Source organism: Sander lucioperca, chromosome 12 (assembly GCF_008315115.2).
Source record: "Sander lucioperca isolate FBNREF2018 chromosome 12, SLUC_FBN_1.2, whole genome shotgun sequence".
NCBI lineage: Eukaryota > Metazoa > Chordata > Actinopteri > Perciformes > Percidae > Sander > Sander lucioperca.
Genome location: NC_050184.1, coordinates 8631888 through 8648267, shown reverse-complemented (window position 1 = coordinate 8648267; position 16380 = coordinate 8631888). Strand labels below are relative to the sequence as shown.

At 38.3% G+C, this 16380-nt stretch overlaps 2 protein-coding genes across 4 annotated transcripts; one reads left to right on the top strand and one right to left on the bottom strand.

The window, feature by feature from the left end:
- The first annotated feature begins 552 nt into the window (after window positions 1-552).
- ppih (peptidylprolyl isomerase H (cyclophilin H)) lies at window positions 553-14809 on the top strand. The gene is made up of 9 exons (XM_031286923.2): window positions 553-766; window positions 10657-10721; window positions 10843-10866; window positions 11379-11423; window positions 13208-13250; window positions 13478-13570; window positions 13797-13884; window positions 13990-14030; window positions 14469-14809. Exons 1-9 carry the CDS (start codon window positions 701-703, stop codon window positions 14535-14537), a joined length of 534 nt encoding a protein of 177 aa, XP_031142783.1. The 5' UTR covers window positions 553-700; the 3' UTR covers window positions 14538-14809.
- si:dkeyp-100a1.6 lies at window positions 6136-9215 on the bottom strand. 3 transcript variants are annotated; one of them, XR_004899057.1, is made up of 3 exons: window positions 9100-9215; window positions 6325-7609; window positions 6136-6202 (listed from the first exon to the last, which is right to left on the bottom strand). XR_004899057.1 is itself a non-coding variant. In XM_036008328.1 (2 exons), the coding sequence occupies exon 2, from the start codon at window positions 7556-7558 to the stop codon at window positions 6443-6445; it is 1116 nt and encodes a 371-aa protein (XP_035864221.1). In that variant the 5' UTR covers window positions 7559-7614; window positions 9100-9215; the 3' UTR covers window positions 6144-6442. The 3 variants fall into 3 exon arrangements, 2 of the variants coding, with proteins under 2 accessions (XP_035864221.1, XP_031142775.1); XM_036008328.1 differs by having other exon boundaries at window positions 6144-7614; XM_031286915.2 differs by having other exon boundaries at window positions 6144-7609.
- Window positions 14810-16380: the final 1571 nt, after the last annotated feature.

Sequence of the window (16380 nt, the reverse complement as noted above, 5' to 3'; positions counted from 1 at the left end):
TATGCAGAGGCTCAGTCCTTGATGCAGCGGCTCAGGGTTCAAGTCTGACCTGTGGCCATTTGCTGCATGTCTTCTCCCTCTCTCCCCCCTTTCCTGTCTACAGCTGTCCTGTCTATTAAAGGCTAAAATGCCCAAAACATTATCTTAAAAAAAGGATCATTTGAAAGGTTATTTTAAGATTAACATTTTTTTAATTGCTATAGAGAGCATTCTGTTAAACCAGATTACTATTATTAATTGTGCAGATTGACTGACCTGTCAACAGGAGTAAACGTTTTTGAATGGGATTTATGGACAGATGTAGGTATTCTACTGTTGAGTTCTACAACTAATTGAATATCCCCAAGAGGTAATAATGAAGTTCTTCTTCTGCAATAAAGTACTGGCTCTATACCGTAAGTGTTACAGCACAAGTACTCACGAAGTTACGTTCCCTATTACAGTTAATGTTTGTTGTTTTTCTACATCTAAACTATTAAAGTGATGTTACAACTAGACTGCACCATAGACCGTATATAAGAGGATACTATCGCGCTTTCTCGCGTTGGCAGTGTTTTGTCCCTAACTGCGAGCCGTAACATGTCTCTCCATAGCCACCGTAGGTTGTAACTGCGCATATGCTGGACGTTCAAATGGTTCGCGTGTTATCTGGCAAATAATAGCATTTTATTTAGTTTTAAAGAGCGAGGAGGCTATCGCAATGTCTGTGCAATCAACAAATCCCAACAACCCGATTGTCTTCTTCGACATAACCATCGGAGGGCAGGTTAGTAGAAGAAAGAGTTTAGCTAACACTGACTGTACTTCGCAAGCTAACTAACGTTAACGTTACCATATCGTCACTATAATGTCGTGTTTTGGTTAAAAGTTGTGATCCAGTGAACTACGTTTGCGGTATTAACACGTCTTCCTTTTAATACACATCTGATACACACACGTGCAGATTCTGCATTTCTCTCACGGTTTATATTCTGGTAACGTTAACGTTAAGCATCTTATAACGTTAGTAGGTCGAGGTGGCTACAGGGGACAAGCAGGTGGTGCTGGTGGAGTGACTGTTTTTTTTTTATTAAAGAAGGGTGGTGGAATGACTGCTGCGGCTTAGATGTCACAAAACAAACAAGTTTGTAAATATATATGGGTAAACAGGATTACTATTTCTAATTAAGCAGCTCACGTTTTTTTTTAATTTTTTTATGATAAATCGGAGGATTTGTTTTTCATTATTGTTGCTGGTATATGCCTATACACATAGTTATTAGTAAAGCCTGTATTTTTGTTCCTTTTTTATTTCAAAAAACAAAAAGGTCGACCTTTGTAGGGATCCTTTGCATAATGGTGTCAGACACTTGGAACAATAATCTGAGCATGTCATTGGTAAAAACAGCACATTTTGTGGAGTTGCGCAGTTGCCCATTAACATTACATTGCAGCTTGTTTTGCTTTAATACTGGATCAGTTTCAAAGATTGTTTATTCACATCAGTCACTTACAAAAAAACCCAGGAAAATCGAGTCCAAGTTAAAGAAACCCGAAGTTACTCTTTACGTGCATGTAGCATTGTAGTATACGACTGTAGCCCTTTCAGAGTACCATGTATCCTCCTACTATTGGCCAAAAAGGTGGACTGCATATGAAAAATGAAATGAAAAATCTTCGTAGATTGATTATGATTTGTATTTGTTTCAGAATATTTAGACTGTAATCTTTAGTTATTGGTAGAATATTAGCTTTGGGCAGGTGACACTTTAATCTCCAAAACACATTGGCAGCAGCATACAGCGTGCTTCACAATACCTACATCTGTTATTACTAAACCCACACACTACTGTCTAATTTTCTACCATTTATGCTGCTGTATGCTGCCCTATAAAAGCAGCAGTATTTTTTAGATTCACTTCCTCTATTGGGTACTCTACCTTGACTTCTGCTCATGTTTGGTGATAGTCTTCCTCTGATGGGGTGTTGTAGCGCTCAATGTGGAAAAGGAGAACCTTGTTAAGGTGTAATAATCAGGCCTCTGCAGTGAAAATGTATTACTTGCTTTGCCTTGAGAATATCCGCACAAATGGTCCTTTTTTGTTATTTAAAAAAATAGTATGTGAAGAAATATGAATGTCAGTGAATGTTTGCAGCACATGCTTTTTTTCTGTGAGTTAATATGGGCAGTGTGAAGATTTTTGTGGATACTTGGTTCTTTTTCAAATTAAAATCGGCAAACCTGGTTTGCCCACCACCAAAACTCGCAAGTGAGTCCATCTTCGGCCTGCAAGACCCTTTTGACTCTTGAAGTCTTTCAACTTTTTTTATTTAAATTTGAACAATAAATGACATACAACATAGGCCAAAGTGAACAAAGCATAGTTAAAACAGCATGTCACTTCCTCTCCAGTCCCCTACGACAAACCCTTTTTAAAACTTGCTCTCACTCTCATATTGACACTAAAAACTTAGTTTTCATCAAAGTTAGTACTTCTCTATACCCTGAAACACTCATGACTTAAAAAAAGATACAAAAGTTCCAAGTTCTGAAGGACGTCCTTAATAAATGTAGCTAATCTGCTTCATCCGCACTGTGTGGGTGTGATCTGATCAGATTTTTTAATCGACAGTGATGGCATCACAACATGAGCAAACAACCCCACATTTGTCACCCAGGGGCTGTTTCACAAAAGCAGAATTTATGAATCCAGGATAACGGATAAAGCGAGGCTTGACCTAGTCTAATCTGTGCATCCTGGCTTGGTGCGTTTCATGAAGGCCAAGCCAGGCTGAGGAGGAGCAACTAGGTCGAGCCAGGATGAAAGAATTTGGATAGATGCGTGTTCACGGCTTTCTTTAACAGACTGCGAGGTCGATCACAGATTTACTGATGCTAAAATGGAGAATACGCGTTGTACATAATTTACACAGAGTGAGCAGCGGCTTCTTATGGAAGTATGATAACGTGAAACACATTATTTGTATAAAAAAGAAAAGAAACACGGTTGCTGTAATGAAACAATGAGAGAAAGCGTGGCAGACGATCGCGGACCGACTGAATGCGTAAGCAGCCATATGTACATTAACTGACCACTGCTCTGAATTGAAACCGTCATAATCATTCCATTCAAGGATTAGGCTACTAATCATTTGCACAAATTAACAGTTGTACTCTTTGCCTTAAAAGTAAGCAGAAGATAATGTTACTCAGGAAATTTACCATGAAGATCAATTTTCTACAACGCTAGAATATGATGCATAAATATCTCTTTCACTCTGTTTCTCCCTCTCTCGCTCATGGGCTAAAATATAAATGACCTAAGTCATATTAACTTCCACTGCTCGCTTTTAATGCAAAGTGTACAACTGTTCGTTTTTGCAAATGACAAGTGACTCATTGAATGGTTTCCAGTGTTGCCAGATGTTGCGAGACAAATAAGCAACCAGGCCTGTGAAAACAAGCCCAAAACAAGCAACTTTTTCTACGGAGCCCCCCTAGGTTCCTGGAAGAGAAAAATAAATAAACTGTGTGCACGGTTTTACAATCCGTGGGGACGGATTTTAAACTGTGGGTACAGATTGTCAATTTACATCCATGTGGACAGATTGGTAAACTTTGCGCAGTTTTGCAAAACTCTACATACGGTAGTTTATTTATTTTTCTCCCCCCTGAGCTTCAGGACAATGATCACAAGAATTAGTTAAACCACCTTTTAACATTATTTAACATTAGAAAACTGATGGGATATCAAATATAGACTGATGTACCAAGTACATTATATACACAGTAAACCTCTGATAGCCTAATTAAAATTTGCACACACAAATAAATATCCTGAATTCACAAATTCGTTATTTATTATTGCAGGGACTGCAGAAGATCCCATTTTTAAATAACTATAACCCAGAAACAGAAGAAATTATTAACAATCTTAGTGCGTAGCAATAAAGTGGCTCCTGCTCTGATAAACAAATGAGTGAGTTAGAAAAGACTTAAATAAACTAAACTGGTTTAAAAACAATTCCAGTCAAAACCATTTAAACATGTGAGGATGAGGCTTGGTCTAAAACATTTTTCTTAAGACTCTTAACACTTTAGCCTCATATATATGAAGAATAACACCACCATTATCTTTCTCATCACTCACTGACATTTTCCTAAACAGAAAAAAAAACGATTGCCCTGCTCTGCCTCTGATTGGCTAGTACTCGTTGCCATCTGGGTCAGAGCCAATTAGAAGCAGGATGTGGGCGGGAAAAAACTTTGCTGTCTCCTGTGTGTAGAGGCAAAGGGGAGGGACAGAGGGAACGGGTAAGGCAAACTCCTACGTTTAGAAAATATCTGCTTGACAACTTATTATGGAGCTAGGAATAAGCCCAAATAAGCAACCACTTTAGAAACAAGCCCAAAAAAAACGTGACCCGCGACTACCAATATTTGTAAGCGACTTTACAGAAAAACAAGCCCAAAGTCGCTTATAATAAGCGGACTTGGCAACACTGATGGTTTCAGTTAAGAGCAGTAGTTCATAAATGTATATTTTTAGATATATCACTCAGTCGGTCCGCTATTATCTGCCACGCTTTTTCTCGCGTTTTTTATTTTTATTTTTATTTTTTTTACAGAGGCCGAGTTTCCTTCTTTACATATTATATGCTTTGCTCCCTCGTATATATGGACATAGAAAAGAAAGACACTGAAGAAAGTGGACTCTAAAATCTAGAAACTATAAAGATAATTAAGTGATAAATTCCATGCACACTGTAAACATGAATGTAACAGAGTATATTCATCAGTTATTTCCCCCCAGCTAAATATAAGGGAAAAAACCTTTGAGGTGTCCTCTCCCTGTTGTTACATGAATAGCCGGTTTTATTTCCGTTAGCCTAATAGCTGGTTTGATTTGCATTGAGAGATGTTTTATGGAAAGTACCCCATGCCAATCTCTGGGTATTTGATGATATGGGACTATTTAAATTCCAAAGTCCAAGGGAACTTTATCAGGATGCATAGTATCCTGGATCCATGAAATAACTTGTAACTAAAATCTGCCTGCCTCTATGGGAATTTAACATAGGGGTGTGTATACTTATGCCCCCTGTATTTTAAGGAAGAACATTTATTTATTTGGGATACATTATTCATTCACAAAGAAAATTGGTGTCCTTAAAGGGTAAAAGGGTACTAAACAGTCAACAGTTGGTGACATTAAAGAACGGCTTGTTTATTGCTAAGGCCATATGGTCAAAATTAAATGATTTAATAATAATGAATAACAATAACTTATTTCACTAGTAAATTGCTGTTGAACGACAAAAACAACAACCAGATAGGAAAAGGACATTTACAATAACTTCAAATGCACCACGAGGCTGTAGTTTCATTACCACCTACCAGTTTCATTGAACGCACCGTCTGTGTTGTTTCTCCGTCAGCAGCTGCAGATTGTTACATCCCGGTGTTGAATCCTCTACAGTAAAACACAGTCACACTTTACACCGTTTAGCGTTAGCTGTCAGGATTTTAACCGTGTTTAATCCAGCTACTAGCTAGCAGTAGGCTAACGTTAGCTGCTGTCGAGTATAGCGTTAACTAGCATCACGTGCAGCGGTGTTTGTGTTGCCTGTAATGTCTGTTTCAGAGCATCAGAGAGAAGCGCAGACATATCAGTGGCACCAGATTTTCGTCTGTATGCAAACGTCAATATGGAATGGATTAATCTGCGCGTTATTTTTTCTCAGATTAATTAATCGAAATTAACGCGTTATTTTGACAGCCCTAGTAATTTATGCTTTTAAACAAAGGGTAGAAAAATACATGGTTCAGTGAAAGAAAAATGACAGAGTGTTTAGCGATATTTATTGAGAAGAATTTATACCAGTTTGGGATAGAAAGTCAAAAGGGGTGGGTGCCTGGGTAAGGCAAGACAAATGTTTATATATCACATTTCAGCAACAGGGCAATTCAAGGTGCTTTACATAAAACATTAAAGAGCAGAAAATAAAAAATAAAATAAAAGTTACAATGCAGTATAAGAAATTAACAATTATTTAGCTCACCTGGCAGAGAGTGCGCCCATGTACAGAGGCCCAGTCCTCGACGCAGTGGCCGCGGGTTCAATTCCAACCCGCAGGCCTTTGCTGCATGTCATTCCCCCTCTCTCTCCACTTTCATGTCTTAGCTGTCCTATCCAATTGGCCTAAAATGCCAAAAAATAATCTTAAAAAAACCCCGTCAAAAGAGAATAGATATAAGTAATAATGAGTCATGTAGCATTTCCCTCAAGTCTAAAATTATCTTTTAGAAAAGGGCTGTATTACAAACATACATAAGCATCTAACACAGAATAAATGTACACAGGTGAACTTCACAAATGCTAAGTCTTTATTACATTTCTCATATCATGGTTTTCACTTGCTGTCTGTGATGTAACACGTGTATTGTTGGCCTCTTTTTCTATTACACATCGAGAAGAGTTTTTCTCTTCCCTTTTGATGGGTTAAGCACAGCTATAGGGAGTTGCTGCTGTCCTGTTCCTTTGCTCAAATGCCAGTAAACGTGCCACATGCACACGTTTTCTGGAAGCTGGCTGTATGGTCCTTGCCCATTGCTCTTTGTCCAGAACACCAAACCCATCAGCAAACTGTTGGTGCACTCCAACCACAGAACGTTAACAGCGATGTAGGCAGGAACTCCAAAGCCAAAGATCAGACAGGCCACAGACACAGTGAGATAAGGCATCCAAAATGTACCAAAGCTCAGTGTAAGGCTTGCCCACAGAGGTGGGCACGGATGGATTGTCTCCTCCAGGTAATTCTCCTCCAGGTAATTCTCCTTGCCAATTTTTGTCTCTGTGAAGTTGGTTGAGGTAAACAACATCTTGCTCGGGTTGACTCGTTCTTTGCTCGCATCAGATAACCTCTCAGCCTTTTCCATCCACTGGGGAATCATTGACCAAAAGGGCAGCATTATACAAATTACCACTGTGAAAAGCCCCACAATCATGTAGGTAAGCAGTGTAGACTCCTCTACTTCACACACTATAAACGTTATCCCTTTCTTATAATCCACTTCTATCAGATCAGAGTTGACAGAACCAAAGGGGTTAATAACAGCTAGCATCCACACCAGCAATGTCAAAACCACATTCCTTAGGAATTTGCACAAGGCGCTCTGGTTGCCAAGGGAGGTATCTTCTAAACAGTAATCCAATAAACCTAGACACATAATGGGCAGCGGCAGTGCTCCATATGTCGCTGAGGCATTGGCCAAGAAGAAGCAGAGTGACGCAAGATACCTTTCAGGCCCAAGAAACAACACGCTTGCTATAAAAAACACCATCACCAAATCAGCCAAGATGATGGACAGGCTGCACATGCTTAAAAAGGAGGTATTCCGCTTCCGGTAGCATAAGTAAAGGACCACTGCGTCCATTCCCAACTTGAAAAGCACAAGCATCAGATACTTGTCAGTGTTGTCTGTACGACAGCCAGACGCCACCTCCCATTGCTTGACTACTGCCAGCATTTTGACGGTATAGCTAGTTTCCAGACACGCTGCTGACTCGGGCAGCATTCCTGTTATTGCAACAGTGCTCAGTTTAGAATCAAGATGATGCAGGAAATCCTGTGATAGACAAGATAATATTTGTTAGAATTTTTGGCTATACAAATGACAGACTACAATTAATAATGTGGATGCATGAGTCCACCTTTGGCTGGTCACGCATGAAGTAGCAAAAGATGGTTGAGTAGGTACCAGGGTTTTCTAATCTCATAATCATTTAGATAACCGCTTTAAGGTTGCAACGAACAATTATTGTCATTGTTGATTAATCTGTCGATTATTTTCTTGATTAATCAATTAGTGGTCTGGTCTATAAAATGTCCCAATATGACGTCTTCAAATGTCTTTTGTCCACAACTCAAATATATTCAGTATACTGTCACAGAGGCGTAAAGAAACTGGAAATTTTTCACATTTAAGAAGCTGCAATCTTTTTTTTCATAAAAGAATTACTCAAACTGAGTAATTATTAACATAGTTGCCGATTTGATTTAATAGTTGATGAATAATCGATTAATCTTTGCAGCTCTAGACAGCTTTTATAACAGTCCTACTAAATATAATGACCTTTGCTGCATTAAATAGTGTCTCTGCTCTTTTTTTAAGTGACTGATGGAATCAACTATTTTTGCAGTTGGTTCAGTATTAAGCAAGGCTGCTGTCGGCAGTCGGCAGCAGGAAAACAAGCTGCAATGTAATGTTAATGAGCAATTGCACACCTTTAATTAACGTCCACTAAAAGTGCTTGTTTTGCCACTGACGTGCTCAGATTATTATTCTATAGTGTCAGACAACATTATGGAAAGGATCCCTACAAAGGTTGACCTTTTTGTTAAAGAGTAAGATCCTTTTTGTTTAACATGAAACAGCCCCGAAATTGCTTTTGCCAAACCTAGTAGACTCTATTTAAATGAACAGCAATTTTATCATTGTAAAACACACTTCCTTAAAAGTCAACAGAAACAAAATAAAATCAAAAACTCCTTGGTTTGTCTTTCGACTGTTCCAACAATCATACCTCTGGTTGAAATACAGTAAACCCTTAATTCACCGACAGAATTGTTGTCATTACTTAGAATTCCTCATGGGGGAGACAGAAACTACGCACTATAGCTTTAAACAAAAGGGAACTTACTCTTTAACAAAAAGGTCTAAAGTTCCTTTTCATAATGTTGTCAAACACACCTCCATATTTGTTTTCCACATTTCTGCCAAAGCAGAAAAATCCAAAACCAGTCGGACAGTAATAAATCATCAAGGCTTGACTGGTTACTGACAATTACACATGATTTTTTATTAGTCCGTTCCCCTGCAAAATGCATTAATATTGACTTCTATCACTGCAGTTTTGATACACACTTTAGTTCTCGTTTTCATGTTAAGACCTTGTTAAGACAGCAATAGTATTAATTCTCTCTCACTCACACACACACACACACACACACACACACACACACACACACACACACACACACACACTTTCTGCCATTTAAAGAATGTAGCATTAACTCAACAAGTAAAATAAATAGAAAATAAAAAGCCGTCTGTACCTCAGGTTTGTCCTAGTTCATTGAGTTTCAGTAGATAGCCTGTCAGAGGCCCTGCATCCTTTATCATCACTTGTTTCTGAGATGTATGTTAGGTGCAGCAGTTCTCTTTGAGGCAGCTCTTTTTAGCTTATAGCTCACCCTTCCTATTTTCAATGCAAACAAATGATGGGACACACCTTCTGTGTCTACAAGGAAGCCTGCTTGTTTTCCCTCGCATATTCCCCAAAGGTGGCTGCCTCTTGTTATGCCGATTTGCATTTCCTGTAACAGGTAACCCAGACTGGAAATGTAAGCGAATTGTTAGTTGAAACCACCCTCTGTGGCTGGTTTTGTTCACCTGCACCGGATCTATACAAACTACAATTACCAAAAGTACTGTATAGAAGGAAACATAATCACTTGTGGAATGTAAGAGCCCTAAGGTTGCTTCCTAGGAATACTTGCCTAACCTGACTGTAACAAAAACAGCTCTTGTACCACACCTACCATACTACAAAAGCTTTTAAATGCAACACAGTCAGTTTCTTTTATGTATGCAGAAATACTTAAATGCAGTAGCTTAGGAGTACAAGTTAAAAGGAATGCAATAATTCCTCAATGAGTAAAACATGTAATTTTCATATTTCATCAGAAATATAATAATTTATTTTTACAATATCAATTGGCTCAGAACATTTGCCTAAAAATGTAATTTGATGACATACAAAAGTGTCGCCTTCTACGCATGGCCTCCTAGGTATGAGGTAGCTGCAGGGGAGTTAAAGAAGGTGTGGTAGATGTGGCTGTCACAGTGTTCCTGGAGTTTGTACTCTTGAATATAATAGTTAAGCGAAACCCTTGGCCTTGTAACTAAATCAGTTCAGTGCATTCTTATCATCTTCTCTACAGTGTTAGGGGAGGGGTTAGACGGAGCCCCTGAGGAGATACTACTTTCAAGTCTTGCTAGCTTTTCAACCCTGCCTTTAAAGAAATCCAAAGTGATCTTTAGAAATCATTTTAAATTTGACGCCCTTATTCCAGCATCACAACAAAAGTAGTTTAACAAATGCATTCATTAAAATGTAGACAATGGTTAGGCTGTTTTACCTGCTATTGTTTTTGACAGGAGATCTAATGGCTGATTGTTTTACTGTGAGTCGTCTGCGTTGACCGAAGCGAGAGTTGTGCAGTAATGTCACAGGGACAAAAAACGCTCTTTTGACAACAGCACAATGTTTGTTCTCACACACAAGGAGGATATATCCTATACCAGTTATTCAATGTCTCTTAGTGCACTAACTGGTTAGTCCAGATGAGGCCATCTGGATACAGGCCCCATTTTCACTTGGTAATAAAATCGGATCTGAGTGAATCAATCACAAGTGGACAGCTCTTAATAAGTGTGTTTACACCTGGCTCCAAAAATGCATCTTGAGTGACCACTTGTGATCGGATCTCACTTCCCTGCTCTATGAGGCCAAACTGTTTGTCCAATCTTTTAAGTTGTATATGTTTCTGTCTGTCGTATTATCTCTTTGTTTTGTGTGTTTACCCAAAGTTTTCTCAACTGTTTGTCAGGATGTCGGACGGATGAAGATCGAGCTGTTTGCCGATGTGGTTCCAAAGACGGCAGAGAATTTCCGGTAAGGAGAGAGTCTGCATCACATGGGCTGTTTTCAAACGTTTGAGAGAAAAGCGAGATCCCAGGTATATACAGTATGTCAACAACGAAGATGTTACTTACACTCTTATTATCTGTTACAGGCAGTTCTGCACTGGAGAGTTCAGGTAAGGCTGTGAAGGGCTATATTCTTTGATGGTACACAAACACGACTTCACATGACATGACTTCCCTTAGAATAAGGGCTAAGGAGAAACAACAAGAAACCTGATTATTTTGCCACATATATGTTTTATCTGGTCTCTAAAGGGTATTTATATGGGTGCATGTGCATGACAAAGAGCCAGGACAGGGAGAGTATTGCTGTGGCAGGAGCGCAGCAGGATGAAAGGAAAGATCATTACTTGGTCATATCTGTTAAATTCAAATGCATATGTGCACTAAGAAAAACTCTCGCTGTCCAGATGCTCTGCATTCTTTCAAGATGATGTCATAGCTAACACTTAACATTTGCCAATTATCAGCCAAAACCGCACTTTGAGTGTCAGTACAAACTGTTCCATAACCTGCTGTCAGAAGCTCAATTCCTAAACCCTGAACACAGAAGTAAAATCTTGTAGTATAGTACAGCATGATTGTCTTTACTGCCACTTTCATTTTGTTCTCAAACTTCTTACAGAAAGGATGGAGTCCCTATTGGTTTCAAAGGTTGCACATTCCACAGGTACACAACGTGGTGGCTTGATTTTTTTTTTTTATAGCTCACAATATACTTGGATGTTGTTTATTAATCTTTTTTTTATTATTTAATGTAGAAACCCACACATGGCTTTTAGAGTTGTTGTTATTTAACCTGGTTGTCTCCTGGAACAGCCTTGTGTGTAGCCACAGTCAGCCTTGGCATTCAGACTGTTTATGTCTTAATATTTATAGTTCTAGACGCATAGTTACTCATAATTATGAACTGGACCCACAATGAAATAATAGAACTTGAATGAGCCATTCAAAGTTTGTTTTTGAAATGAAAGTGATTCTAGTTGTGCTGACCTTTTGAAATCCAAGATAGGCACCTAATGTTGGCTCATGAGGGTAGACCCATGAGCCTACAGCAAATCCCATCGGTAGCATCAAAGTGCCTACAATCATATTAAACTACACCTTTAAGGGTAGTATGTTACGTTTTATATCGTGTTCATTCATATACACTATCTAGAATACATACATTAAAGGTTCTATAGATACGTTTTATTTAAAAAAAATAACATTTTGTCATATTTGCTCAAACTGTCACTGTATCCTGACTGTAGCACATGAAACAGATATTCTGTGAAAATGTAATTTTCCTCTGTCTCCTCCTAGTGCTCCTAATAGCAAGTTTCCAACGCAGTGTCAATGACTGCTTGTGATCAAACTGTCAAACTAGGCAGCGCTGATCAAATATAAATAAAATGAGACTTTGTGACCAAGTTGAGCCAAAACTATACCTCATTTTACAGCTAAACAGTACACTAAAATATGTTTCTGAAGACATTTTAGGCTAGAATCAGGCAAAGCCCAAACTGAATCTTGATTCATATTTGGTCAGTACTGCCTAGTTTGAAAGTTTGATCGGAGTTCACGAGCAGTCATTGACACTGCGTTCGACACTCCTCTTCTCTAGTCTCGCTTTGCCAGACCCTTCTCCAAAGCGCTGGGGAGGAGGGTCTGGCTTGTCCACACAGCATTCTGGGATGGGAAAAAAACGTGCTCTGGTTTAATGGCATTTCTTTAAACCAATCACAATCATCTTGTGCCGTGCTAAGCTCAACACGGAGCGGAGCCGCTGCAAAAGGAACTTTTTTTGGTGGAACGTGTACATTCAAAAGTTATTTTAGTCGTGGGTGCCTGGATAGCTCAGTTGGTAGAGCGGGCGCCCATATATAGAGGTTTACTCCTCAACGCAGCGGTCCCGGGTTCTACTTCGACCTGTGGCCCTTTGCTGCATGTCGTTCCCCCCTCTCTCTCCCCTTTCATGATTTCAGCTGTTCCGTCAAAATATAGGCCGAAAATGCCCCAAAAAATAATCTTAAAAAATAAATTGTTGTTTTAGTCGTGCAACAGAGAGACAGAGGGTGTGATTTCTCACACTTGATTCTTGTACTACTGTCAGGATATATTGACAGTTTGAGCAAATATTTTAAATTATTATAAATTATCAAATCAGAGTCTGGGTCATCAGTGGGACATTTAAAGATTTAAATTTGAAGAATTTAACTGATCTCTATGCAATTGAAAAGTCCAGGATTAAATTAACTTGCAGTGTTTTATAGGAACTATATTGTTGATAAAAACTGTTCAACCTCCTTTTGTGTTTTTTTGTTTTACAACATGTAATCAACAGAAAAATGTAAATACTTTTTATTGGCACTGTATCAGCATGTCTTGCCAGTCATACTACCTACCAAAATCTGCTTTTTGTATTACCTTAGCAAATTTGACTGTACTGATGTTTTCATTGTTAATTGGCAGGGTGATCAAAGACTTTATGATACAAGGAGGGGACTTTGTAAATGTAAGTACATGCATGAAAAAGCAAAAAGTGCTTTCTTTGAGTGCTAAACCTCACCTGAATTGATAAAAAGGTGAAATGCAAATTTAAGTGGAGAAGTATGGAAAGCAACAGTAATCTCTGGTGGTCCCTGGTGGTCTTGTTGTGAATTACAGCACATCTAAACTTGTATAGCTTTCTCTTTCTACTTTGTGAGCCCTGTCATTTACTGTTTTTGTCTCTTTGTGAAGGGGGATGGAACTGGGATCTGCAGCATTTACAGAGGTCCATTTGCAGATGAAAACTTCAAAATGAAGCACAGTGCACCTGGTCTTCTGGCCATGGTATGTATGTAGCTCAATGCTTAGATCAGGAAAGGGTCTCTTTTCTTTAACTTCATTCAGGTTTTGTAATTCCTGCAAAAAAAATGTATATCCTATATTGTGCTGTATAAAATAACAAGTTAATTAAGATTTGATTAATCCACTCAAAGTGGATTGACCCTAACCAATATAGATAAACAGATTTTTAAAACTGCCATTCTTCCTTAATAATGTCTGTCTTACTCAGGCAAACAGTGGGCCAGGGACAAATGGCTGTCAGTTTTTCATTACCTGCGTTAAATGTGACTGGTTAGATGGAAAGCATGTCGTTTTTGGTGAGTAAGGCTATGATATTTATTGTGCATTCATATTTCATTTAGAGTGCTACTTAAATTTGTCTATGTGCCAGAGTTAAACTGTCTTGTTCACTACTGTTTCAGGAAAAGTGGTCGATGGTTTGCTGATCATGAGAAAAATTGAGGTAAAAACCTATTGTAATATTAATATTTTGGTGTCAATGGCTAGAATTGTGACAGACCACAGATATTGATGAAAATAAGAATATGAATATGTCACTCACCACTGGGTGATGAACAATTGTCCAACATGTTTAAAGTGACTACTTTGTGTACTGACTCGTAACTTTCCCAAATTATTTTCACTCATTTCTCAAATCAATTTTTAAAGAGAACTACGTACGTATTTTACAATATTTGTTAAAAGCTTGTTTTTCCTTTTTAACGTTCACTGTCCTGAACATTTTCATCTCCACAGTTTAACGTTTCAAAACTTCAGACATACATATTTCAAAACAGGCATTCAGCCTGTGACTGAAACCCAATCATTGACACTTGCAGTACATTAATCTTGCTTATTATTAATCTGATCTGATTACATTTGTGCTCCTTCCTGTCAACAGAATGTTCCTACTGGACCCAACAACAAGCCCAAGCTCCCCATCCTCATTGCACAGTGTGGAGAGATGTAATCCATCTTTCTCACAACACCATGCAAGAACTACTCAACCTCTGTATACATAATACATATTGATATTTTTTTCCTGTATGGATGCCTTCTCCTATAATGCACATTGAATGGCATTATAAAGTTCAGCAGTACATCATTTTGGTCTGTTTTCAAATTAATTTAGCAAAACTTCATGTTCAACACTGTTGTTGATTTTCTGAGTCCAAATGGAGACAATTTGTGTATCCTGTTATAGACAAATGAGAAAATGTGACTTTTTGAAGCCTGGAGAAAATTCCTCATTCCTATTTCAGTCCTGCTGTGTATCATTAATGATCAATAAATTGTTTTACATTTTTATAAACCTTTGGAGTAGATCTTTTTTGTTTTGAAAAAAAAAAACGGTTTACATTTGTAAATGGCATCAGACTTTTAATCGTTGGGTTGTTATATTTCCAATATTAAGTAAGAAGTAGTAAAAAATGATATACTATTTAAAGTATGAATGTGTAATTAGTTTTGACTTTAAGTTCACTGTAGTAACAAGCTATTTTAATTGCTACCAGCTTCCCAAAAAATATATATGTATTACAATACTAACGGTAGCAATGTAAGACGAACTACAAGTGAGTTACAAAAATCTGTGGTCTGTCAGGTCCATTTTAATGCCTATTTAAAAAAGCTATAGTTGCATACCAATGTTTTGAAATCGCTCTGATTTCAACTCTGCATTTAATACTACTTTAGAAGAACACTATACCAAGTGTAATATGGCAGCGTTTATGAGCTTATTTCCCCCTCTTCATGTTTGTTGAGTTGTGCAGAGATGTAAATTTGGACTCTGACGTGATTCTGGGTAATACAATCAACTTCATCGCCATGAAGCAAAGGAGGGAAACACTATGGTGAAAGGCACAAACCCAAGTGCCAAGCAATCCTCTGCTGAACTTATGGTTACCTCTTATCCCAGCCATCCATACAAATCCAAACCATCAGACCCCCTCCCCCATCCACACTCTACCTCTTCGGCCTTGGACCTCGTTCCCTTGGCACAAAAGATTTTTTCTTTGGGGGGGGATCTCTTCTGAGGTCAGTGATAAAGCCCATCTTTGTGTGGGAGAACGGGGCTCAGCCATTAAACAGCGAGCTCTTCCCACATCAGCCAGTGCTCATAAACAGTGCCAGTGGAGCATTAACATGACAATAGGGGGGCTGCGGTGGGGGTTGTCTTGTTTCACACTTGGTCGGTGTCATGTCAGCTCTGCGCTCTGCATTTAACCAGTTTATTGGCCAGGGTAATATGAGAGAAGAAGCAAATAGTATTATTACATCATAACATTTAAAAAATGTATCTAAGAATAATGTACAGAAAAGTAAGGCACAATACATTTTAAACGTCCTCCCTGTCCAGTTCTGCTGACAGGTTGTGTACTGTATGCTGGTGAGAATAATTATGTTCTGTAGGCCTACAGCACCCTCAAATTAGCTCTCTCCTAATCTTCCAATGTATGTTTAAGAGACACTAGCAACTGACAATGCAGTAAAAATGATAAATATAACATTTACATCATGTTATGTAGGCCTAAATAAAATATCGAGTCTTTCCTAATCCTTCGTTAAATTTCGGTAAGTGGTCCCTCAATACATTTCCACAGGTCTGCACTCGGTGCACATGGGGCTACAGACAGTGTGCGATGTCTAAAGGCATTTTATATTTCGTTATTAGTGATGTCAGCCATACAAATCATTCTTCATTCAACCTCAGGCAAGCCCATTTACAAAATGACAATTATATTCCAGGTTTGTGAGACCAAAATGAAAATAGTTTCAAGTTTCAAGGCGACTGAACATGAAGATTGAACATT